The following is a 25482-nucleotide window of genomic DNA, read 5'->3' as shown; positions in this document are numbered from 1 at the left end:
GGTCCTTGTTGGTTATCTATTTTAAATACAGCGGTGTGCACATGTCTGATTCCTGTCTTTAAAGGGATATTCAGTCTGCAGGGAAGACCCATGCAAACAAGTGATTGCTGACCCCAGCAGTGAGGAACCCAGTGACTGTAATAGTACGACAGTGACGTAAGGGGCAGGATGAGTAGTTATGTTTGGGTGGATCAGGAAGAGCTTCACAGCTGCTGGCCATTAAATGGACGGGCGTTCTGCAGGCCAGCAAGGTGGGAGAGCACGCTCCAGGCGAAGGGAGAACATGCTGAGGTCAGAAGGTGTAAGTAGTTTGGTTTAGCATGGAATGTGTGGAATTGTGTCAGGAAATGAAACTAGAGGAGCCAGAGCTGGGAGACTTAAGTGCCAGCTTGAGACTTTGGCTTTCATTTTGTAGAAACAATTGGGGGCTACAGAAGAGTATTCAGCAGGGAAAATAATATCGCTGGTGCTTGGATGCCAGTGTTGTAAAGGACAGACAGGAGAAGAAGAAGATGGGAAAACCTTTTGAGTGATGGCTAAATGAGCAAGTGTAATAAATAACAGAGTAGTGGTAGGGGGAGAGGAAAGAGGAGGCATAAGTAACATATTCTGGAGGTAGAATCAATAGGAACCTGGTGACCGGGTGTGGAAAATGAGGCTCAGGGTGAGAGAGACACAGGATTCTCTGGCTGTAGTTATAGCGTACGGGGAGTATAGAAGGGCCATTAGCAACTACAGTAATAGGATCATTTAGAGGGCAGTAATGACATGGTTTTTGAACATAAATGTGAGTTAGATGTACTGGAATTAGGACAATTATTTAAGTACTGGGAGAGAAAGATCTATTCTCATACTGCATTCCAGTCAGAATAGAGTGTAATCATTTTTTTAAACTATGCAAATGAAGAATACAGAGGCAAATCTTCATCTCAACTTGTTAAGGAGGAGGGGATAAGTAGTGGAAGAATTTTTAAAGGGAACATGAATGTATTCAATTACATGAAAATTGACAACTTCTTTATGCCAGTAGACAACTAAAAGGCAAACAGGAGGAAAAGTAATTATAATAATGTGATGAAGGATTGTTATCATAATATATTAAGTTCATATCAATTAAGAACAACACTACTATTCAGTAGGAAAAAAGTGAGGCCAAGGATCTAGAGGCACTTCACCAGAGTAAGGATTATAATCATAAATTTAATTTAGCTAGAATCAAAGAGATGCAAATTAAAGAAAAAATGAGATGTTATTTTTGTATTTTCAACTTTAAGATTTATAAATATTTAAAATGAATAAAATTAACCAGGATTAGAACAGTTTGGGAGAAGTTAACATACTAGCATTGCTAGTAGGAATCAAAATTTTGTTCACCGTTTTGGAGAGCAGTTTAATGAAGTGAATCAGAAGACTTCTTTTCACTTGGCCCAACAATTTAAACTTTTTAGAGTTTGCCTAAAGGAAAAAGTTGGACAGCTATCACAAAAGAGTGGTAAATAGTATGAGAACCAGAGCAGAGTGGTATAATTAAGGCAAGGGAGCAAAGAGTTTCACGGCAAGAGGAGTCGGTGACGTTGCAGAGAGATCAAGCAGGGTTTGGAACTGAGACGTGACCATTAGATTTGGCAGCCCGTCATGACGACCATGACCACAGTAGAACCAGGCTCAGTGGCTGGTAGAGGTAGAAAGAAGCCCTTTTGGTCAGGAATCAGAGACTGCAAGCATGGTCTTATATTTCAGAAATATTGGAGATGAAATGAAGGTGGGGGAAAGGGTAACAACTGTAGGAGAATGTTTTGTTTTCATTGTTGTTGAAACATGAACTTTTTTATGCTGAGGGGAAAAGGTTAGAGGTTAAATAAAGAAAGATGAGATAAATGACAAAGGTTGCCAAAGGAATGGAATATTGAGCCCAGGTGGAGGAGAAATTAGCCTTGAGACAGCAGAGGGAGAGGTCTGACGCAAGAAGAAAGGAATTAGGGATGTGTATAGATGCAAATGATAAACGTGTACATCTTTGCCTTTGTTAAATGTTGGGGGGATCACTATTAGAGTCTCAGTTCCTCCCAGAATACAAAATTTCCCCCTTCCCATATTGCATAATTTCTCAAAAGAATTGTTCATGCTCTAATTCCTGTCTCCTGAACTCTTTCCCAGGAAGCATTTGCTCTCACCAGTCCACCAAAACTCCGTGTCAAGGTCACTGGTGCGTGCCGTGTTGCTAAATCCAACGCTTAATCCTCAGTCCTAATCTTATTCTACTTGCCTGCCGGATCTGACACCGCTAATCACTCCCTCCTCCTTGAAAGACTTTCTGTATTTGGTTTTTCCACACCACACTCTCCTGATCGGCTTCTTGCATGCTAACCACTCCTGCTCGGTTTGGTTCCTCCTTATCTCCCAGACCTTGTAATATTGAAATGCCCCAAGGCCCAGTCCTCAGCCCCCTTCTCTTCTACTTCACTCAGCCACTCTCCTTTGGTGATCTTTCCCAATCGAATGGCTTTCTGTTCTGTACACCAGTGCTTCCTGAATTTATATCATCAGTCCAGTCCTCTCCCTTGAACTGGACTTGTATACTTAGCTGCCTGCCTACTCCGTGTGTCTACTTGGATGTCTAATAGGCATTTCAAATATAAGCTGTTTGAACTTGGCCATACCCATTAAACCTACTCTCTTACAGACTATCGCACCTCAAATATATTAATTCTATCTTTCTAGTTCAGACTAAAAACCTTGGCGTCGTCCTTGACTTCTCCCACCACCAGGAGCCCGTGCACACATTTTATTCATCAGCAAGTCACACCAGTCTGCCTTCAAAGTAGATGCAGAAATGAGTCACTATCTCAACCGTGTCCACCCTGGTTCAATCCACCATCATCTCTTCCTTATAATATTTCAGTAGGCTCTTGATTGCTTCTGCCTTTGGCCACTTAAGATTATTCTCAGTGTAGCAGCCAGAGCGATCCTGTTAGGATTCTTACACAGAGTAAACACCAAAGTTCTATAGGGTTTAGTTAGCCCCCGTTACTGGTCTGATCCATTTCCTTCTCTCTGCTTTTTCATTTCATCCACACGGGCCTCCTGATTGTTCATTGAACATACCAGCCACGTTGTCAGCTCAGGGCCTTTATTATTTCATTTGTCTATAATAAACATTTTACCCCAAATAACCGTGTGGATTTCTAGTTATGTCCTTTTGGCGTTAACTCAAGTGCCACCTTAATAGTGCGTTTTCCCCGATCACCCTATTTAAAAAGCTATCCTCCCAGTATTTTATTTATTTTGTGTGTGTGTTGTCTGTCTTCTCCCCCAGAATGTAAGCTTCACAAGGGGAGAGATTTTTGTTTTTGTTCAGGGCTGAACTCCTAGCCCTAGAACAGTGCCTGGCACATAGGAGATTCTCAGTAACACGGACCGATGGATGGATGGAAAAGAGGGAGGATAGGAGATTGAAAAGGAGGTCAGGTTTGAAGGTTAGGGATATGAGTAATTAGTTTGCTCTTGAATATTTTGTTTGTAAAAGTTTCCTAGTGGAAATGTTAAAAAGGCAGGTAATAACTACATAACATGTAAAACCTGGGATTTTGTTTGACTCGGTTTCTGAAACATGGGAAACTAATATAATTTAGGGTGCATTGTTGATCATCCTAATGATTTAACATAGTACAGCCCCTTATAATTTCTGGCTTTATAGTACATTTTATTTCCCGTCATGTTACATAGGCATTTATATTTTAAAGGGTGGTTTTATCTGTGATGTATCTGAATCTGGATAATGAGTTACATTATATGAGGATTTCTCTTTTAATTTTTCTCAGTATTGGAACTGTATTTAACTCAAACAACTCATTGTTAATAAATTAGAAGGACCTCTGGCAACACACTAGACTCATTCTGGATAAATACCAAGGCTAACAAGGCTTTGGTTCCTGCCCCTGACACTGGTGCCTGTTAGGCTGGTCTTGAGAAAGCACAAGATCTGGCCATTCGGTGATGGTCCCTTGAGTCTGGTCCAGAGTCATTCTTGAGCTGATCATTTTTATATACATTAGATTATAACTGGGACAAATTGAGCATCTTAAATAATATCTGTTCTTTTAATTATCGGTGTCCCTAATTAGCTTGGAAAGCTGCAGCATTTAAATTTCTTATACCTTACTGATAGTTAAGATAATGAAGTCTGGGACCCTTAATTATTAGTAGTACCACCACCATAAAACCTTTCCTGACTGTGGTTTAGTTCCACTTCATTTATTTTATTGTGTGGGTTTGATCACAGAGTAGCAGTGTCCTGCTGATTTCTTTGCAGTTATTGAAGGAAGTAAGACTGAAAAGTTTGTTCTTTTTCTGTAGCTTTAGATGTTTCTTGAATGGAAAAATATGTTTGAGTGTGGAGCAAAATCTGCCATCTAAAACGTCTATTTATACTACTGACAATTAACCTGTGCTTGCCTTTCAGAGAAAGCAGACGAACTAACCATATTAGTCCTTCAGGTAGATGTCGCAGCATCTCCTAAATAGCACTGTAGGAGAGCCAGTAAGAAAAGTAAATTTTGTCTTATAGCACTATAGTCTCGTACGTTGTCCCACCATAATAAACATACAGAGATGTTCAATTATATATCTAGCCCTCCTCTCTTGTCCATACGCTTGTCTGCAAAAAGAGAAATTTTCAGGTCGGGAACTTAAAAGAGTGTCCAGTACTATGAAGATCAAACAAACGAACAAAATCAAAAAACAAAAAAGAAACACACAAAAACCTCTCCTGATAAGCTTTGGATTTAGATCATTTTTATAGTTAATACAATGCTGGATAATAGTAAAGAAAACTGTTTGTTCTGTTTTGGGGGGAAAAATGTGTGCTCAAAGAACGTTTCTAGAATCATGGAATTGGGGGTCTATAAGTAACTTTAGAGTTTATCTGGTTTGGCCCACTGGTCTGTAGGTTCAGAGAGTGGAGTCTAGAGTGGGGAAGGGCTGAGCTGGTGGCCTGGTTGCCGGTCTCAGAGCCAAGAATCAGACACAGGCCTCCCGTGACCAGTCTCGTGGAAGGAGCTCGGGCCACAGATTAGGCCAGCTGTCTGTTCTTATCTACATCGTCCTTTACAGTCATTAATCTAGTCATAAGTTTGTGTTATAATGCCTTGTGGTTTGTAAGAGGTTTTTCTGGCAGTGTAACATTTTTAGCTTCATAGTAATCCTGCGCCACGAGCAAGATGCCATTTCTAACATGAGGAAGTTGAGATTTATAGACTTCTAATTGCTGTGCCGCGTTGCGGTGCCACATTGCTAGTGAGTGCATGGCAGAAGCAAATTTTGAACCCACGGCCAGTGCTCTTTTTGATGCCCTTTACTTCCTTGGATAACTGAGAGTGAGCAGAGGGATTTTGATCCACAGTTATAGAAATTAGAGATTGAAAAGACCTTGAAAATAAGAATTTATCAATCACTTGAAAACAAATGTTTTCTAAATTTACTGTGCAAGAACTTAAATGTTTGAGAGGTTTCATCCTTTAGAAGAAAACAGATTATTTATTTAAATCAGAACCCTTGCCTTTGAATGTCATATAAAGAAGTATTAAAATTCTATCCAGCCGGTGAACATGGCATGCAATAAAACTAAACCAATGAAAACTACTTCCCCTCAAAACCCACCCCGCATTGTTAAATGTATTGTGCAACTCTTATGAATTTGTGACATTCTTTAAGATGTTAGAAATTGCCCCGTCTCGGCTGGCTGGTGAGGAGTGCTGCTGAGAAGAGGTCACGTGCTGTGGGAGTGTGTCTTTCCTGGAAGACCCCTTCCCACAGAAGCCTTTTCTTATTGGTGGAGGTCTGTCTGGGTATTTAGCTGTATGGAAATGTTCAGCATTCCATATGGTGTATTTCCTTTTTGAAATAGTTTTATATCAATTCTGTTTTTAAATTACTGTAAGGTAACATAATTTAGTAGTATTTTAAGAAGTATAACTCTAGTATAACTCTGTGAGCCTGCAGGAATTGGGTAGGTAATCCAGTTTGGTTTTTGCATTAAAAAAAAAAAGTTTTCATCATAGATTAGTGGTTCAAAATTAGAAAAACTAAAGTAGAAGGACATTTGAAATTTGTAAATTCTCTGCCAGCCACAATTTAACCTCCTTTTTGTAAAATATTTAGGAGATTATTAAAGTTATCAACAATAACAGATGTCAGGACTAAAACGTAAATATAACATATCAGTAAATATTGTGTATAAAAAGATATAAAATGAGAATTTTGGAGCTAGATTTAAACTGTGTGTATATGATGTGTGGTTTATTACTATTTAAGCAAAGCTGATAGTGTGTAGACAGGAAGCCTAGGCACCAGAATATCTATATAATACCAGCACTTCGTAGACACTGGATAAACATGTGATGAATGAAAAGGAATTGTGTAGTGACCTAGTTACCCAGCTGGCATGGAGCTCAGAGCCTAAGTTTCATAGCTTCTAGCATTTTTTTGCTTAGCTTACTAATTTTCTAGATTATTAAATAGGGCACATCTCACTACAAGTAGCAGCTTAAGAATTTTTAAATGGCTTTTCAAATATTTCTACTTGATAAAAAGGAATTGGAGACAAATAGCTAAGTGTGCTGAATTACACTTTTACGTAGACAATGAGAATTATAAATAATAGATGTGGAATTGTTGGAAAACTGGTATTTGGTCATTTTCCTCATGACATATAGGAAATGTTTTGATTAAGAATAGAATTTATGTAAGGGTCTCATTTAATATGCTTAATATTCCTGTACAGTGATATCCAGATATGCTTCTTCAGTGGGAGAAGGCTCTGGAGAAAGAGCTTCATTCCAGGAAAGACAGATTCCTCCAGTATGGGCTCACCTCCACAGTAGGCCTTTTCCAGTTTTTGTCTTTTTTAGAAGTCTTGTTGGTTACTGACTGGTACTTCTTCTTGTGGAAGAGGGGTGTCAGAACCCTTCAGTGCTCTGTACTGCTTGTCCACGTGTGACCCAGGACCCTGTGTTTTCATTGGGTCCACAAGGTCAAAATTATTTTCCCAGTAACACAATACTTTACCTACCCTTTTCATTCTCATTCTCTCATGAGTGTTCCGTAGAGTTTTCCAGAGGAAACTTGACATGTGATGTCACAAAAGGTTGAAAGCAGATTTGAGACTCCAGATTTGGAAAATACATTCTACATCAACAGTGCTTCTCTCCGCACTATATATTTTTTTATTTTGAAAAAAGTTATTTTTCATAAAAATGTTAACATGTAATGGGTTTATTTTTTATTAACAAACATTTTAATTAATTTACTTAATTGCATTGTCATTTCAAGAACATTATCTACATGGAAAATACAATATGCAACCTTTGAGGATCGGCTTTCTCACTCAGCATAATTCCTTGAGGTCCACCCAGGCTGGTGTGCACATCAGTAGATCGTTCTATTTTATTGCTGAGCCGTGTGGTGTGGATATGCCATCATTTGTTTAACTGTTCACTTGTTGAAGGACAGTTGGGTTGTTTCTGGTTTGAGGCCATTACAAATAAAGCTGTACCGGTTTTTGTGTGAACGTTTTTATTTCTTTGGGATAAATGCCGGGTAGTGGAGTTGCTGGATTGTATGGTAGTTTTTTTTTGTTTTTTTGTTTTGTTTTTTTAAGAAACAGCCAAACTTATCCAGGGTGGATAAAGGGATCCTTAGGTGTCAAAGTTTGACAACCACTGCTTTATACAAAAGTAGCTATGAAAGCTGATATGTAACATATACAATAAGAAAATTTTCTTGTGTTGACATCATTAAACAAAAAAACCCCTTTTTTTTCCCTCAGACTTTTGAAGATTAAAGGAAGTAATATCTTATTCCTAGTTTGTCTGTAATCATAGGGCAGGGTCCAGTATGTTGATCGGTTTGTAGTGCCACAAATTAATGTGCAAGGGTTTCTCATAAATTTACTTAGTTATATAATACATCTCAAGACTCTTATATTTCAGGCTCCAGTATGAGCCTGAGAACTTTTTTTTTTAATTGTACAATATGTGCCAAGACCTGGGAACACAAGAGATAGATACTGTCTTCACCGTAACCTCCAAGCGGTAAGGAGACAGATAAGCAAGCACGCAAGTGTAGTAATTGATGAGACGAAGGCGTGTGTAAAAAGCAGCAGGAACAGAAGGGAAAGAGGGGGCGAACTGGGAGCGGGAAGGAGGCCGATGGGATCTGATGGAGGGGGTGGAGGTGGAGCTAAGACTTAAGGCGTGAGTAGGATTTTGCTGGGATGCATGGGGAGAGGTATCCTCAGACTCAGCACTGATGTGTCAGAGGAACCAAAGATGATCCCCACCTAACCATACTTTGGTGGTAACCCTTAGCTCATCTTCTTTTATCTGGGGCTGGATCTCCTAGTTTAGGGCCAGTGAGGACTCTTTCAGCCTGAGTCAAAAGTAACATTAAGAGAAATGGTCTGAATAACATAGTTTGGGAGTGTGTGCAAATTAACTGTGAAAAACCGTAGCTCGTTCTGAGAGTCTTCAGGATGTAGCAGGATAGTCTTGTCTCATAGGCCAGGAAAAGCAAGCACGTTAATCATAACTGGAGTTAGGTAGTAAACAGTCTTATAACTCCCTCTCCACTGCACTGATTATCTTTCAGGATGTTATCTTAAATGTGTTGTAATATTCCCAGCCAATTTATTTATTTTTTAAATGAGAGAAAGTATGAGACAACTGATGGTCTATCTATCTATCTATTTGGGCTGCGCCACGCGACTCATGAGATCTTAGTCCCCGGATCAGGGATCGAACCCCGGGCCCTCAGTGGTGAAAGTGCAGAGTCCTAACCACTGGACCACCAGGGAATTCCCTCCCAGCCGATTTGATAGCATCCATCTGTTTACTGTTCCTGTTATATGACTGTTATATTAGCTACACGGATAATATAGCTTGTAAAGATACACGTAATGCTACATTTTATCTTTATATTTTGGAAAATATTTAAGACTATTATTTAACTTGTATTTTAGTATTTCAAATTGTGCTAATAGAATGTCTGAAATCAAAATTAAACATGGGCATATCCTCCTGTATACATGAATGTATTTCTGGCCACCTAACTTTGGTCACCCAGTTGGTCATTCAGCATTTATTGAGCTTCTCCCCTGCTGGAGGTCCACCTCTTAAGGAGCTCACAGCTTCGGGGGAGGGACAGTAGTGTAGGAAGCCTTGTGAGGTGTTAGGAGTGGGCTTGCTCACAAAGTGGAAATCAAGTCACCTGCCGGAGCTGGGCAGAGAGGAGTGGGCTTGGGGATTGGAAAACAGGCGTAGGCTGCCTTCGTCTTTAAAAAATCCATACACTCAGGCTTACATGAAACACCGTTCCTCTTTCCTATAATTACTTAATTTACTGTCGGGTTATTTTGAAACAAGAAAGAACTGGATTCATCTTCCTTCTTTCTTACTGAGTAATTATAAGTTGTGCAGCTTTGGGCAAATCATAAAATCTGTCTGAACATCTGTTTCTTTATCTTTAGTAATAGTAGTAATAGCTGACATTTATTCAGCACCTGTTAATGTGCCTGTTTATTCTCTGTATCACCCCTCTGAGATCGGCACTGTTAACTACCCCCATTTTACACGTGAGGAGGAAACAGCCACAGAGAAATTCAGTCAGGCCACAGGGCTGGTAAGTGACTGAACAAGGACTTGAACCCTCACAGACTGGCTCCAGGGTGTGTACTCTTAGCTACTTAGACTGTATGGTCTTGAAACTGTTTAATCAATATTTATATGCACGTGTTAGTGATCTACCCGTGATAAATTTTCATTTAATGTTTCTGTCATGGTAACACAGAGGCATTTTGGGGCTGTTGATAATGCGGTTGTTATTTGGTATTTTAAATGGGAACGTGTTCTTTTTCCTTATGAAAATATTTTGTGATAGGAAAATAATCAAAGTTATTTAGAGAGTCAGAAAATAGCTAAAATATAATAGTCTTAAGAGAAATGCTTCCTTAGTCATTATGTGGGAGGCCAGAATTGCAGTGTATATTCTTGAGAAAAAAATTAGGATAAATACTATCACAAACAAAGAAGAGCAAGGGATATATGAATTCTCTTGCTAGTTGAGTAGGAAACGAGTCTGTGGACATTCTGTATTAAAATACCTAGAGATTGAAGTGGTCTGTTTGCCTGAGGTAAATGATGTTTATCTCCATAATCTCACATACCTTGGACTGACAAAAGCTATGGTGCTCAGAGAGTGTAAGCCCCACGAGTTACAAACTACAGGAAGTAGTGTCTACTGTCTTAATGCTGTACCGATAGTTTAGATCACAAGCTGCTATTATTATTTTATTAAGTTGTTTTGAAAAACAGTTTATCTGACTCAGCCAGGCCATCTGAATCTTGTCCCACCCCCTCATAATTCATGGCAGTTCTTGTTAAATCTCTTAAAATGTTAATATTGTTTTTCTGATAAATACTCCAAGTAATAAAATAGCAAAAATATATGTATATAAATATAAATATATGTATATATGTGTGTGTGTGTGTGTGTGTGTGTGTGTGTGTATATATATATATATATATATATGTATATATATGATCGGAAGAGGATTTTATCACTGAAACAAATGCTAGCAGCATTAACGTGGTGTCTGCCCTTTCTGATCTGGTACAGGACCCCAGGTTTCAGAATGCCTCCACTCTGAGTTCATTTTCTTGCCTCAGATGTTTCACCGGCTCACATTCCCGAATGTGCCGTGCACACTCAGGACGTGAAGAGGCCCTTGTCCGTTTCCTCTCTGGCCAGTGCTTCCTGTCACAGCCCAGCAGCCGTGTTGTGTCCCCTCTTGAAAGTATTTCTGGCTACAAAGCCAAACTGAGTTAGATGCCAGCTCTCCTCCTCTTTCTCTGCATTCACACAGCACCCGGTGCACAACTTTCTGAGAATATTTAGTTCATTGAGTTTTCACAATGGGCATTCTTTTTTTTTTAATCTTTATTGGAGTATAGTTGATTCACGATGTTGTGTTAGTTTCAGGAGAAGATATTTGCAAATAAAGCAACTGACAGGGGATTAATCTCTAAAATATACAAACAGCTCATGCAGCTCAGTATCAAAAAAAACAAACAACCCAAGCAAAAAATGGGTAGAAGACCTAAACAGACATTTCTTCAAACCTAAATAGACATTTCTTCAAAGACAGACAGATGGCCAAAAAGCACATGAAAAGATGCTCAGCATCACTAATTATCAGGGAAATGCAAATCAAAACTACAGTGAGGTATCACCTCACACGGTCAGAATGGCCATCATCAAAAAATCTACAAACAGTAAATGCTGCAGAGGGTGTGGAGAAAAGGGTACCCTCTTGCACTGTTGGCGGGAATATAAATTGATACAGCCACTACGGAGAACAGTATGGAGGTTCCTTAAAAAGCTAAAGATAGAACTACCATATGATCCAACAATGGGCTCTCTTAACTGTCCTCTCCCCACCTCCCTTATCTCCCTGTTCAGTGTTTGGCACATACCAGAGACTGTAAATATTCAGAATGGACATAGCTGCTGCTTTTGGAGGTGATTTTTTGACCCCTGGTGCTGCAGCAGCAGGAGGTATGGAAACCGTTATGTGAGGGGAGCATTCCTTGCTAGCCCTGCACCAAACTGGAGCAGGCTGCTGTCTTAGAGGAGGTGCGTGTGCGCGCGCGCACACACACACACACACACACACACACACACACACACGTGCACTCTGCTGCTCTGAGTAAGCCAGAAGCAATGGGAGTGTGGAATAATGCGAGCTGGGATGGACATTTATAACATGCCTTATCTGTTTAATTGAATTATAGTGGGTTTCTTTTTTTTTATTGAGAATACTTCTTTTTATTATACAGGTTTCATATACACAAGTATTTAGGGAACATTTACAGGCAAGGAGCTCAATTCCAAAACTCCGTTTTCACCCACACACACTGTACTTCACACTCATCTTCGGGGTCAGCCCAACAGGAATAAGACAAAGTTACTGCTTTGTGAACAGACAGTTTCAATTAAATAAGAGTCTTCCAGAGTCGAGAACAGCGCTCAGGATCCTCTTGACTCATAATACCCTGATGTACATATGAATAAAGCCTAAAGATGTGTCTTAGATTACCCTGTCACCTTTAAAAGTTAATATTAAAATTGCATCAGTGGGTTTTTTCTCTTAATGGCATGAAATAGTATTGAAGTTTGTGGAGTTTGCAGAGATGTTATTTATATATGCTGTGCAGATCTATCTCTCTGCAATCTGTATTATAGGGAGAGAATATTCAAATCATACATATATATTTTGAAATCCAGTTTCTCCCAAACAGTGTAGAGTAGAGGTCATTTTTTTAAGACACTGGATTATCCTTGAGACTACATTTCAGAGACGTAATTTTTGGGATGGCACTACAAATGTGTAAGATCGGTCAGAAGCAGGGCACCATGACTGGGACGGCAAGTGCAAATTTATCACATAATATACCTCAGATTGCATTATTAGCATACTACGTAGGTTACCTGGCGTTGAAACCACCATTAAGCAGTGAAGTATCAGGGGATTTCAGTCAGTAGAACAGATTGTTTCCTGTGTCACACCACATATTAATATGTCATCTTTGCTTTTAATCCTAAGTTCTTTTTTCACCAAGAACTTGGCAAGGTAAGTCATCCTTAGCCAACAAGCAAATTAGTTAATGTCATTTTTATGTTTTTATGACTAATTTATTCCCTGATGTACATTTTAATTTTTTACTAAAAAAGAATTCAACATAGTAATATTATGTTGATTCTTTTAGCCTGTGTTGATTGATAGTAATTACTTTTCTGGTTGTTTTGTTTTGTTTTGTCTAGTCTAGAAAAACAGACCTGGGTTTTAGTCAAATACATCACTGTCTTTTAAAGATCAAACCTTTAATGGAAGTCTAATGTATGAAGATACAGAAACTGCTTCCGCTGATTCAAAATGGGAACGACAAACGATGAGATGGTGTCTGTGGAGCAGACCTCTTCCTCCTCCTTCAATCCTCTGTGTTTTGAATGCGGCCAGCAGCACTGGACACGAGAAAACCACTTATACAATTACCAGGATGAAGTGGATGACGACCTGGTCTGCCACATTTGCCTTCAGCCTCTGCTGCAGCCACTAGACACCCCCTGTGGACATACCTTCTGCTGCAAGTGCCTCAGAAACTTCCTGCAAGAGAAGGATTTCTGTCCATTGGACCGGAAGAGACTCCACTTTAAGTTGTGTAAGAAGTCTAGCATTCTAGTTCATAAACTTCTGGACAAATTATTAGTTTTATGTCCGTTCTCTTCAGTGTGCCAAGATGTAGTGCAGCGCTGCGACCTGGAGGCACACCTTAAAAACAGGTGAGAGAGAGAGAGAAGCGACTCTAGGCTATAAAAAGGTGGCTCAAACAAATAAACCCGATACAAATGCCAAGGCATCAGTAAGTAAACAGACAAATCCTGCACAGGAGATACAACAAACAAGTTGCATGCAACGGTCATTTAATATTACTATTTATCAAAAACATGCATGTAAAAACTACAGTCAGGAAGTACCGTTTTACACTTACCAATATGAGGTGGTTATAGTCACATGGTAGCAGGATATAATGATAGATTCCTTTTGCAAGGCAGTTTCTCAATTTGTTTCAAAAACTGTAAATGTCAGTATCGTCTATCCAGCTTATTATCCTAAGGAAATAGTCCAAAAGAAGGGAAAATTGTATGTAAAGATGTTTGCTGCAACACTGTGCAGAGTTCAGTAAACTGGTGTCAATCTGATTACTTAACAGTAGGGGAAGGGTTAAAAATACAATAGTACATCAGTGCATCGGGATATCATGCAGCTGTTAAAAATTATAATATTGTTGCAACATGGAAATGGGTACAGGCACACCTCGGAGATGTTGCAGGTTCGGTTCCAGACCACCGCAGTAAAGTGAATATCAAATAGCAGAATACAGCAGGTCACACGAATTTTTTGGTTTCCCAGTGCATATGAAAGTTCTGTTTACGCTGTACTGTAGTCTAGTAAGGGTGCAATAGCATTAGGTCTAAAAACTTACATACCTTGATTGAAAAATACTTTATTGCTAGGAAATGCTAACCATCATCTGATGACACACAGGGTTGCCACAAACTTTGAATTTGTAAAAAATGTAGTCTGTGAAGGGCAGTAAAGGGAAGTGCAGTAAAATGAGGTCTGCCTGTATCTGTGATTTTATTCGCTAAGATCTTGTAAAATTCTGTGTTCAAGAACTTGACTGAACGAGAACTAGGGGTTGGAAACTTTAAAACATTTAGTGGGGATTTTTGTTCTACTGACAAAAGCTTTTTAAAAGATTGAGTTTTATCGTTTGACTTTGATAAAAGACTTGATCTTTAAAATTGTTTCTACCCTTAAGAAGGGCTAAAATTCATCTCTTTTGGAGATAGAATCACATAAAATGACCAAAATAAATGTATTGATTTCTAAATTTTATAGGTCAGCCACTTGTGCAGTGTAAATCTGCAGTAATCTTGATTGCTGTGAAAAACAATGCTTAGCACAATATATTGGACTCAGAAACTTAGAAATAATAGTATAAGTCTGGTATGGAACAGTTTGTCATTATACTCACACATGAAATCATGAATTGAATCTAATCTTATCCCCTCACTTTACGAATCAGGAAACTGAGTCACAAAGATTTGGAGCTAGGTAATGACATGGTTAGACTTAAACTTCAGTATTCCTGCTTAGCGTTCTAACATACCATGCTGACCTTACCCAGGGTGAATCATGTTCTCTGCTGTTATGTGGTAGTAAAAGTTTCATGTACACGTGAGTATACGTGTTCATTCTGTTCCTAAATATCAGTGTTATAAAGTGAGTGTACTCATTAGAAATAATTTAGATTTATGAGAAAGAATGAGATGTTATTAAAATGTCAGAAACGTGAAGATTTATAAAGAAATTGCTTAAACTTAAGCTGCACTGTCTAAAAATAAGAGCTAAAAAAAAGAGTAGGATAGATGTATAGACTTTTGAAAATGCAGGAGTCTTAGGCTTTTGTGTGTCTTTGGTCAGCAGCAGGCATAGAATCTGAACACGATAACAGAGACTTCCTGGAGATTGACACCAGACTCTTGAATCTGCTGTCTGGGTCAGGCCTAGTTGTGGCTGAGGTTGAAGAAGATTTTAGGCTTTTCCTATTTCTTTCAGTAGAACTAGTCTTTTTCAGAGATAAGTTTCTTTTGTGACTCTTTTATGAACATCGGTTTTGGGGTATTACAGGAACTGAACAAAGTCTCAATTCAGTTAAGTATTTTGATAGCAGTGAGATAAAAATTACACAATTATTTTAGGAATATTTGCTTAACTAAAATGCATATAAGAACTTAATATGTAGTCGAAGTATCAGTAGTATTTTCTATCAAGCTGTTTATGTTGACATAAAAATGTTGGGAATTGCAGACTATCCTTATAGTTTGATAAAAGCTAAGCAATTATGTCCAGTTGAAAGTTCTATTTTCCAAGTGTGCTTATTAATATTTGAGCTACTAATTTAATCATTTCCAAAGTGTCTTAGGCCTGTGTTGTGAAAGATAAATTGAAAAAGGTGAATGATTTGAAAAGGTGAGGTGACTTGCTTGATGTATGCAGCTAAGAGTGACTATTGATTACAAAAATTAGAAAGTTGACACTCATCTAATGTTTGTTCAATTAAATTGTTAATCTGTGTTCTGGTTATCTATTGCTGAGAAACCAACCACTCCAAATATAGTGACATAAAACAGTGAGTGCTTGGTTCTGCTCATGGATTCTGTGAGTCAGGGATTCAGACAGGGCACAGCAGGGATGGCCCGACTCTGTTCTGTCCAGTCTGGGCCACAGCTGGGGAGAACAAAAGCCCAGGACTGCAGCAATTGCAACTGAAGAATTTACTTCCAAGGCGGCAGCTTCATTCACATGTCTGGCACCTTGATGGCGGTCCACTAGAGGCATGGGCACAGCCGGGACTTGTCCACAGGAGAGCCTATGGGTGGCCTCTCCAGCACAGTGGCCTCAGGGTATTTTAAGTTCTTACGTGGGTTCCAGTAAATAAGGCAAGAAGCTGCATGGCCTTGTATGCTCTAGCCTTAAAGTCACATAGCATCCCTTATGCTGTAGTCACATAACTGCCCAGATTCAAGGGGAGGGGAACTAAGCTTCACTTTGTGGGGGGAGGACAAAAAAATTTGTAGCCAGGTAAAAGCAACACAAACTAGCAATAAGAGTGATGTCATGAGACACAGAATTATGATTACTTTAATTATTAATAGAAATACAGCATTAGGAATAGTTTGTTAAATCTGGTAATTTTGAGTTTAAATTACCTTACCTATTTGAACTTAAGAAATCTGCTTCAGTCTGAAAACAGCTGACATTTTCTCCTATGGCTAAAAGTAAAACATTTATGAAAGATGACTGTGTTTTAAAATAAAATGACTAGTTATTAACTGATTATATATTAGGAAAACAATGAAGAATTTTAAAAGATTTAGGAAAGTGCTCATCTTTGAGGAGAACTAAAGCCCTTAAGAAATATTCTATATATTGTATGACGCCTGGAGCATTGTAGTAATTGCTTTCAGAAATTTTGCCAAGCAGCATCAACTATAAAGCATTCCTCCTACCTCTCTACCCCCATCCCTGCCTCATCCTCAGCAATCTAACATCTTATGCTAATTGTAAATGATAATATTGGGGTGGTTTTTTTTTTTTTTGTCGTTGTTGTTAAATTGAGCATTTGTGCCCTGGTTTATGGCAAAATTCAGAACCATTTTTCTTTTCCTCTTAAAACTTAGAGTTTAGCAGTATTCTAAAAAGTTTGTACAATATAGAGAAACCCTTTAAAGAAGTCTTTTTCTATGCTGAGAGCTTTTCTAGTTCATCAAATGGTTTTGAAGCCTTTAAGGGTCAGGGTAGGCTGAGACAAGATTGCTCTTTCAAATTCACATTTTAACTTGGAGAGAAGCTTGTGTTTGACACATTCTCACCAGCATTTTTTTCTCCTATATAATGTAAAAAGCAGATGTATATTTGTAAATCATGTATCCGGTAAGAGTCTAGTATCCAGAATATGTAAAGAATTCCTACAACTCAACAAAAAGTCAAGTAATCCAATTTAGGTGGTCAAAGGATTTGGTTAGCTATTTCTCCACTTAATTTTTATGAAGTCCATTTTATCTGTTTTTTTCTTTGCTTGTGCTTTTGGTGTCGTAGCTAAAACACCACTGCCTCATCCGAGGTCATGAAGCTTTACGCCTGTGTTTCCTTCTAAGACCTGCATGCTTTTAGCACTTACATTTGGGTCTGTGATCCATTTTGAATTAATTGTTATTGGAGAACATGTGTGCAATTTAATACTTAAAATTTTATTGAGGCTTTAAAAAATATTAATTAATGATTTTGGCCATGCCGAGCGGAATGTGGGTTCTTAGTTTCCAGACCAGGGATGGAACCCGGGCCCCCTGCAGTGGAAGCGCTGAGTCCTAACCACTGGACCACCAGGGAAGTCACTACTGAGGCTTTTTTTTAATGGCCTAGCACACAGTCTATCTTGGAAAATACTCCATTTTGTACACAAGAAGAATGTGTGTTCTGCTATTGATGGGTGGAATGTTCTATAGATTTCTGTTAGGTCTAGTTGATTTATAATATTGTTAAAAGTCTCTTTTCTTGTCCTTATGTCTAGTTGTTCTATCCATTATTGAAAGTGGGATATTGAAGGCTTAGACTATAAGTTTGTTTTTGTTTTTTGTTTTGCGGTACGTGGGCCTCTCACTGTTGTGGCCTTTCCCGTTAAGGAGCACAGGCTCCGGACGCGCAGGCTCAGCGGCCATGGCTCACGGGCCCAGCCTCTCCACGGCATGTGGGATCTTCCCGGACCGGGGCACGAACCCGTGTCCCCTGCATCGGCAGGCAGCCTCTCAACCACTGCGCCACCAGGGAAGCCCAGACTATTAGTTTTGAATTGTCTATTCTTCCTCTAATTGTGTCATTTTTGGCTTCATGTACTTTGAAGGCCTGCTGTTAATTGTGTTTATGTTTATAATTGTTATAGTTTTGTGGCAAATCAAACCTTTTCGTTATGGTAGAATGTTGTCACTAGAAACAATTTTTGTCTTAAAGTCTATTTGTCTGAAATTAGTATACCCATTCAGCTCTCTTTCTGTTAATGTTTGCATAGTATATCTTTTTCCTCTCCTTTTAATTTTGACCTATTGGTGTCTTTGAAATGTGTCTCTTGTAGACAGCATATACTTGGATCCCGTTTGTCTTTTTCATCCATTCTGCCAATCACTGGCTTTTGATTGGAGTGTTTAATTCATTTATATTTGATGTAATTACTGATAAGGTAGAATTTATGTCTGCCATTTTGTTGTTTCCACATGTCATTTCTTTTTGGTTTCTCTAAAGGTTAATCCATTTCTTCCCTTTTTTTTTGTTAAATAGATATTTTCAAGTATGCCATTTTAATTCCTTTGTCATTTCTGTTCATATCTATTTTTTGAATTATTTTCTTAGTAGTTGCCTTGGGGATTGCAATTAACATATTAATTTTCAACAGTCTAGTTCAGATTAATACTGACTTGATTTCACCAGTATACACAAAATTAGCTCATATATACCTTCATTCCTTTCCACATCCTTTGTGCTATCATTGTTGTACAAATTACATCTTTACGCATTACATGCCCATCTAAACAGAATTATAATTATTGCTTTGCACAGGGTTGTCTTTTAAACCAAATAGGACCAAAAAGGAGTTATAAACCACAAAGCACTTTAATGCCGTCTTACATTTATCTATGTAGTTACCTTTACCAGTGGTCTTTATTTCTTAATGTGGATTTGAGTTACTGTCTAATGTCCTTTCATATCAGCCTAAAGGATTTCTTTTAGTATTTCTTACAGGGCAAGTCTGCTAGCAACAGGCTCTTTGTTTTCATTTATCTGGGAATGTCGTGATTTCTCCTGTTTTTGAAGGATAGACTTCTTGGTTGACAGTCTTTTTTCAGCACTCTGAGTATGTGCTGTCCACAGCCTCCTGTTCTCCATAGCTTCTGAAGAGAAGTCAGGTGGCAGCCTTACTGAGGGTCACTTCTTTGTGATGAGGTACTTCACTCTTGCTGTTTTCAGCATTCTTCAGACTTGAAAAGATTTTGGTCACTATGTCTTCAAATATTCTTCCTGCCCTAATGTCTCTCCTTATGGGACTCCCATTCTGCATATGTTAATACTCTTGATGGTTTCTCACAGGACCTAGAGGCTTTATCCTTTCTGTTCATTCTTTTTCTTTCTATTCCTCAGACTGGATAATCTCAGTTGACCTACCTTTAAGTTCACTGATTCTTTTACCTGTTCAAATCTCCTGTGAATTCTTCTAGTGAATTGTTCATTTATTGTACTTAGAATAAATGCACTTATTGTACTTATTTTTAAATCCAGAATGTTTATTTGGCTCTTTAATATAACATATTTCTTTACTGGTATTTTTATTTGTTGAGAGATCACTCTCATATTTTCCTTTAGTTATTTAGACATGGAGTCCCTCTGTTCTTTGAACCTATTTATAATACTCGATTTAAGTCATTGTCTTGTAAGGCCAATGTCTGGGCTTCCTTAGGGACAGTTTCTGTTAACTCCTTTTTTTCCCATGTATGGGCCATACTTACTTATTTCTTTGCATGTCTCTTAATTTTGTATTGAACACTGGACATTTTAAATAATATAATGTGGCAACTCTGGAAATCAGATTCTTCTTTCTCTTCAGGATTTATTATTGCTGTTTGTTACTGTTTGCTTAATGAGTTTTCTAATCAGCTAATGATTGAACAGAGAATTTCTTAAATGCCCGTAACCGATGAATCTCCCACTCTCCCCAAGGGGCACTGTGCGCACGGTGGGGCACACCTTCAGCACTCAGGCAGTTGACACTCCTGCTTAGCCTTCATCTCCTGCTTTCCGTAGCTTCAGTGTTAGCCAGAAGTGAGAGCTTAGGGCCTTCTCAGCTCTTTCCTGTGCATGCACATAGCCCTGGACATTTCATTCCCTAGCTTTTCCTTTTAAACTTTTTGATTAGCCTTTTGTCTGTCTACCTCAGGCAGCCACAGTCTTACACAATTGCCTTCCCCCGCCACCCCAACAAATGCCTTTGCACTGAGTAAGCCCCAAGTCAGGTCAGATAAAGACAGCCTTGCGAGTGAGGTCTTCCAGGGAACCAACAGGTCACTTAATGACAATTCTCTACAAATGGGGCTTTGCAGGTGCTCCAGTCTGCTCCTCCAGTGGCTGCCAGACTCCTGATTCCACTGTGACTGTGGGCCATGGCTATCCCAGGCTACTGGGGGAGGTGGGGATGGGAATAGGGCAAGTTCAAATGCTACAGAGCTCACTGTTCGTAAAGACGCAGCCATTTTTCTTAAATAAATGCACTCCAGATTGCTACAGAACCTTGGCTTATTTCCAGAGCTCAGAAATTTTTCTGACAGCTTTTGCCAATGTTCGCGTTGCTTTGTGGAAGAGAGGCTTTTCAGATACCCTTAATCTAACATTTTCACTGACGTCACTTAAAGTGATGTTTGCATGTTGTAATCCGTAACTCTATCATTTTTCTTGGTTCTAAGATGCTCACGCTCTTTGAGTTGCATTAAGTACCTGGCATTGTGTTGGCACTTACCGTGCCCCATTTGATTTTACCTCTACTATTACTGCTGCCACCACCACCACTAACCCTAGTACTGCTACCAGTAATACAGTGTGCTCTGTTACACTGTGTGTTTCCTAATGTGAATCATCGTTACTCAGGGAATGATGCCACCGTGCCATAAATCAAGCTAGTTCATATGTGATTTTCCTCCATAAGGAGAGCCAGAATAGTGGAATGAAATTATAACCTTCAGCAGGAAAGGAAAAGTCCCTCAGTTTGGCTGTAGGTGCTGCAAGAGCCTTTGGGCTTTATTTAGGAAAAATGTAAAGACACACCTGCATGTAGAGAAGCCTGCCTGGGGGGCACAGCCCTCAGCCTGTGGCAGGTCACGCTGCCTCCAGTGCCCTTGTTAAGGGCAGCCCACTGTCTCAGGGCTCCACTTCCACCTGCATCGTCTGAGCCCACGCCTACCCTGACGTCATTCAGTGGTGCACTTCTTTTCTGGTGTTTTTTATCATGTGTAATAGCCTCCAAACTAGCCTCCTGCTACACTCAGTTACCTGCTGGAATGATCCCAGTTATATCCCCCTATGCCAGTTGCGGTTTGTGTTGTTAAATACTCCATTGAAAAAGATGCACAGGTTTTTGTTGCTGTTTGTGATTTCCGTTCGTGTTTCCATGATCACCAAAGCCTTTCTCACTCTAACATTCTCTGACTGTGTTTCTAGGTACAAGTTTGTAGAACAAATTCAATTTGTGTTTTCTTAAGGCCTGGGAAAAGAACCCCATACGATCCAGTGTAAAGAGCAGGCACCTTTAAATCAGATCTGAGTTTGCTTGAATTTTGGCTCCATAACTTAACAGCTATGTGATGCTGGCTTAGTGAGTTAAGTTTCCCATTTGTAAAATGGGGATGACAGAGCAGTTTTGAGGATTCAGTGAAATACTGTACATAAGGTCTACACAGTGACTGGCCCTAATTAGACACCCAGCAAATTCTGGTTTCTTCCTCTCTCTTTCAGTTCCAAATGTTTACAAATTTGAGGGATGCTGGCTGTGGGCTGTCTGTGGTCAGGGGCTTTTCTCTGTCCAAGCCTGCTCTGATCTACTCATTCCCTATTCACCTTTTGTTTAAAAATTAGTTTTATTGACATATATTTTACCTACTGTAAACTTCACCTATTTTTAAAGTATACAATTCAGTGGTTTTTAGTATATTCACAGAATTGTGTAACCATCATCACAATCTAACTTTTAGAACACGTCAACACCCCAAAAAGAAGCCCTGTACCCATTAGCAGCCATTCTCCATCCCCAGATGCCCCGGTGTTGAATGGTCTATCTATCCCCGTCCTCTTTCCACCTAAGCTCTGTAAGTTTTGTTGTGCAGTTTTGTGGAATGCATGTTATTTTGTTAACAGAACTGCTTGTGTTACAGTTTGGGCTTTTGCCCTCATCACTGAAAGTGTTCTTTCTAAGGTCACCATGACCTTTTAATTTTAAAATCAAACCAGTGCTTTGGCCCTTACCTTATTTGCCCCCTTTATGGCGTTTGCACAGTTGGCTGCTTTTTCTTTGTTGACACTCTTGTCTGGTTGTTCTGTCTCAGTCTACTCAGCTGCTCCATCGTGTTTAAACACGGGTGTTCCCGAAGGTTCCCTGTGTAACCTTCCTCTATTCCCGGGTAGGATCATTCTTCCATATTTTTACATAGTATCATTTTTAATATCTTTAATTCCTGTTAACGATTTGCTGCCCTACTGGGAACTTAAGTATACCTGTTTCTTCACCTCTCTAACAATCTTAAGTTTTGCTTTTTAAATTTGTTTTTCCATGTTTAATAACTATATCTTAGCCTTTATGGTTATTTAGTTTGTAGGATTTTTTTAGTTGCTTGTTAGGCTCATTCCCAGGTGTTCACATCGTTTGTATTTCCTCTTCAATTCCTGTTCCTAGTCCTTCTATTCCATTAAAGACTAGCCATTGGCCATGTAGATATTTGTGTATGATACATATTTTGAGAACTAAATCATTACCTGTCTTCTTAATCAAAAGTATTTTTTCTGATTCAGTTTTTAGTGTCAATTTTTTGTTGAATTAAATTTTTTAAAATGCATTTCTAATTAAATATGCTTACTTGACAAAAGTAATTTTTTCAGTGACATCATTTTCAAACATATTTGCCAGGCCCTTGCAGAAACACTCCCTGGAAGAAAATAATTGGACCCCCTTCTTAGCAAGGTGAAGAGAAAGCATGTCCGGAGAGAGTGTTGAATAAAGAAATCTCATAATGATCCTTTTCAAGAACTTGAAATCCAGGACCTAAAATAAATCTCCAGTTCATGAGGGAAATTTTATTACTCTTATCATTAAGGAATAGCTTTCAATTTTAACTGAATTCTGTCCTTAATTTTGATTGAAATTTTAGATTTTTAAGAATCCTGTTATTGAATGAAGGTCTGCAGCCCTAGCCACAAGACTGTCGCCGATCCTGCCCACCCTTTGCTAAACTTCTTACCCCGGAAGGAGAGTAGGTGGGGTCTGTAGAGCCGTGTCGGGGTCTAGGCACGTGGGCCTGGCTCCTGTACAAATCCCCAGTTCTTCCACCCACTCCTCCAACTGGGCATTATTCGTCACTTTGTCCAGTCAGGGTGTCAGGTGGAAAGAACTGGCACCTTGCAGCACTGCTAACATCTGTGTATAAAGACTTGCTTTAAATGTTTAAACAAACATATATCTGCCCCTTTGTTGGCCTAAGTAAGTAAAAACAAGCAAGTTAACAGCCCTTATTTTTTGGTGCTTATGTAAGTTTCCCCAGTACTTAGAAGTATATTCTTCAAGTTTCATAGCATATCTGTAATTCCACTGTTGCAGTTCTGTTTTTACAAACCAGGAGATATGTTTTCCTCTCCTCCCATGCCTGTCATAAATTTGAGCCTTTGCTGTGCCTTCCTGCAAGTGGTAAAGCTTCAGATGTATTTCCACCCACTAACAGGTGATGTGCAGTGTTGGGTGTGAGAGCGGAGCGGCAGGGTGCTCAGGGTCTAAGGCAGGACGCAGGGGGCTTGTGGAGGAAGGTGCTGGTTTCCAGTCCTGTGGTCCAGCCGTTTAACCTGTAAAAGGGGCTATGAAATCAGAACCTCAGGATGATTCTCACAGTGCAGGGAGAACTGTACTGGTGTACTACACTGTGTATGTTATTTCTGGTACTAATAGATTCCTGAGTACATGTTTGTGCAAATGCCTTGTTTTAGATTTGCTCCGTGGAGTGGTAAGAACTTCGTTGGAGTGGAAATGCTTGTGGGTACTTCCAGGTGCTTTTTGCGTAGAAGCCATTGCCATTGTTTTGTTGTGGTACAAACTGTTAATCGCTTTTTTTTCCTTTCACATCATCTGGAAACCACCTGACGCTCTCTTTCTAGATGCCCTGGAGCTTCTCATCAGAGAGTTGCCCTGGAGAGACGGAAAACTAGTAAAGCTCAGACGGAGATCGAGAATGAAAATGGAACCATGGTCATAGATCTTCCAGCTACTTTATCACCCGAAGCGGACTGTTCAGGGCCGACCCTGACATCGGCGTCCCTTCCCGCCTGGACAGAGGAGCCTGGCCTGGACAACCCCGCCTTCGAGGAGAGCCCTACTGGGGACAGTACGTGTCGGCCGCCTGTGTTCCTCGCCTCTTCTCAAACCGGGCGTTGCCTTCCTCCCCACCACTCCCTGCTGCTCTCCCAACATGCGTTTTCTTTCCTCTTTAAAAAATTAATTTTGAGATATAATCCACATAGCACATAACTCACCCTTTAAAGTGCACAAGTCTGACAGTTTGCAGTTTAGAAGCAGAGCTCAGAACTTACTCTGAGGAAGGTGACCTTTCCCTCCCTCTTCTGTTTAGTCCATGATTCACTGGTTGTTAACCTGCTTCTTACTAGATGTTTGTGTGCAAACGCTTGTTGCTTCTTGACTAAGAAAACAACAACATCAAGAGCAACAAAAATAATACCGCAAATTAGGCGCTCCCTGTGTCACACGTGTGCCGGACCCTTCCCATCTGTTAGCTGACTAAATGCCGCTGACGGTGCTGGGAGCTGGTTTGTGACAGGAGAGGCCTAAATCTTGAGACGAATTGGTCGGCTCGTGCCGCCGGGGAAGGGCTGGGTGTATATCTGACCCCACGGCCACGCCCGTGACTATTGCTCTGCTCTGGTGGCCGCCACGAATCTGACTGTACAGCCACTAGGAGTGAACAGAAGGCCTGTAGTCGTGGATCTTGGACACGTCTTGATGGTTGGCTCTAGGCATTTATTTTTAAATATACTTTTCTTGAACAAATTCCAAATCTTACTACAAATTCAAATTTTTCCTGCCCCAGCCATAACCCTTTTCCAAGAGCCACCCCTTCTTAGAGCCTTTGGGACTCCTCTCTCACCCCGTGGCGATCACATACCACAGAGTCGTCTTTATGCTTCTTTGCACGGTTTACACGTGTTCCACCGACCAAACCGTCTCTCGTCAGTTAGGTCGAGATGACGTTCTCTTACTATTGCTCCATCAGATCACTGTGATCTGAGACGTAGTAACCGCTTGTGATAATTCGCTGATCACCTTTGGGACAAGAAATGTTTAGATAATCTTAACAGATACTTTTTGTCATTCTGCTTTCCTTATCCAGCGGTATTGCATAGTTCTTTACCATCTGCTAATGTAAGATGACTTATTTACCTGAAGATGATAACCAAAATATAAAATGTTTCTCTTTCCATCTATTTCTCTC

The 25482-nt window shown here is 39.6% G+C and overlaps 1 protein-coding gene and 1 long non-coding RNA gene across 5 annotated transcripts in view; one reads left to right on the top strand and one right to left on the bottom strand.

The window, feature by feature from the left end:
- Positions 1–25482, top strand: part of LNX2 (ligand of numb-protein X 2) — a 98318-nt gene that overhangs the window by 40358 nt on the left and 32478 nt on the right. For 2 of the 4 annotated variants that reach the window (XM_079902956.1, XM_079902953.1), the window contains exons 2-3: positions 12877–13395; positions 24134–24360. In XM_079902956.1, the coding sequence (XP_079759082.1) occupies positions 12989–13395; positions 24134–24360 (634 nt within the window). In that variant the 5' untranslated portion in view covers positions 12877–12988. Of the gene's footprint in view, positions 1–2157; positions 2207–11948; positions 13396–24133; positions 24361–25482 lie in introns of those variants that run through there. The other 2 variants (XM_079902955.1, XM_079902954.1) reach the window with 2 other exon arrangements.
- LOC307176625 lies at positions 13460–25421 on the bottom strand. The gene is made up of 3 exons (XR_013824850.1): positions 25156–25421; positions 16398–16455; positions 13460–13725 (listed from the first exon to the last, which is right to left on the bottom strand). It is a non-coding gene; the product is annotated as an uncharacterized lncRNA (long non-coding RNA).

Source organism: Stenella coeruleoalba (genome assembly GCF_951394435.1).
Source record: "Stenella coeruleoalba genome assembly, chromosome: 18".
Classification (NCBI taxonomy): Eukaryota; Metazoa; Chordata; class Mammalia; order Artiodactyla; family Delphinidae; genus Stenella; species Stenella coeruleoalba.
Note: the sequence above shows the minus strand (reverse complement) of the source record. Positions and strands in the feature narration are given on the sequence as shown.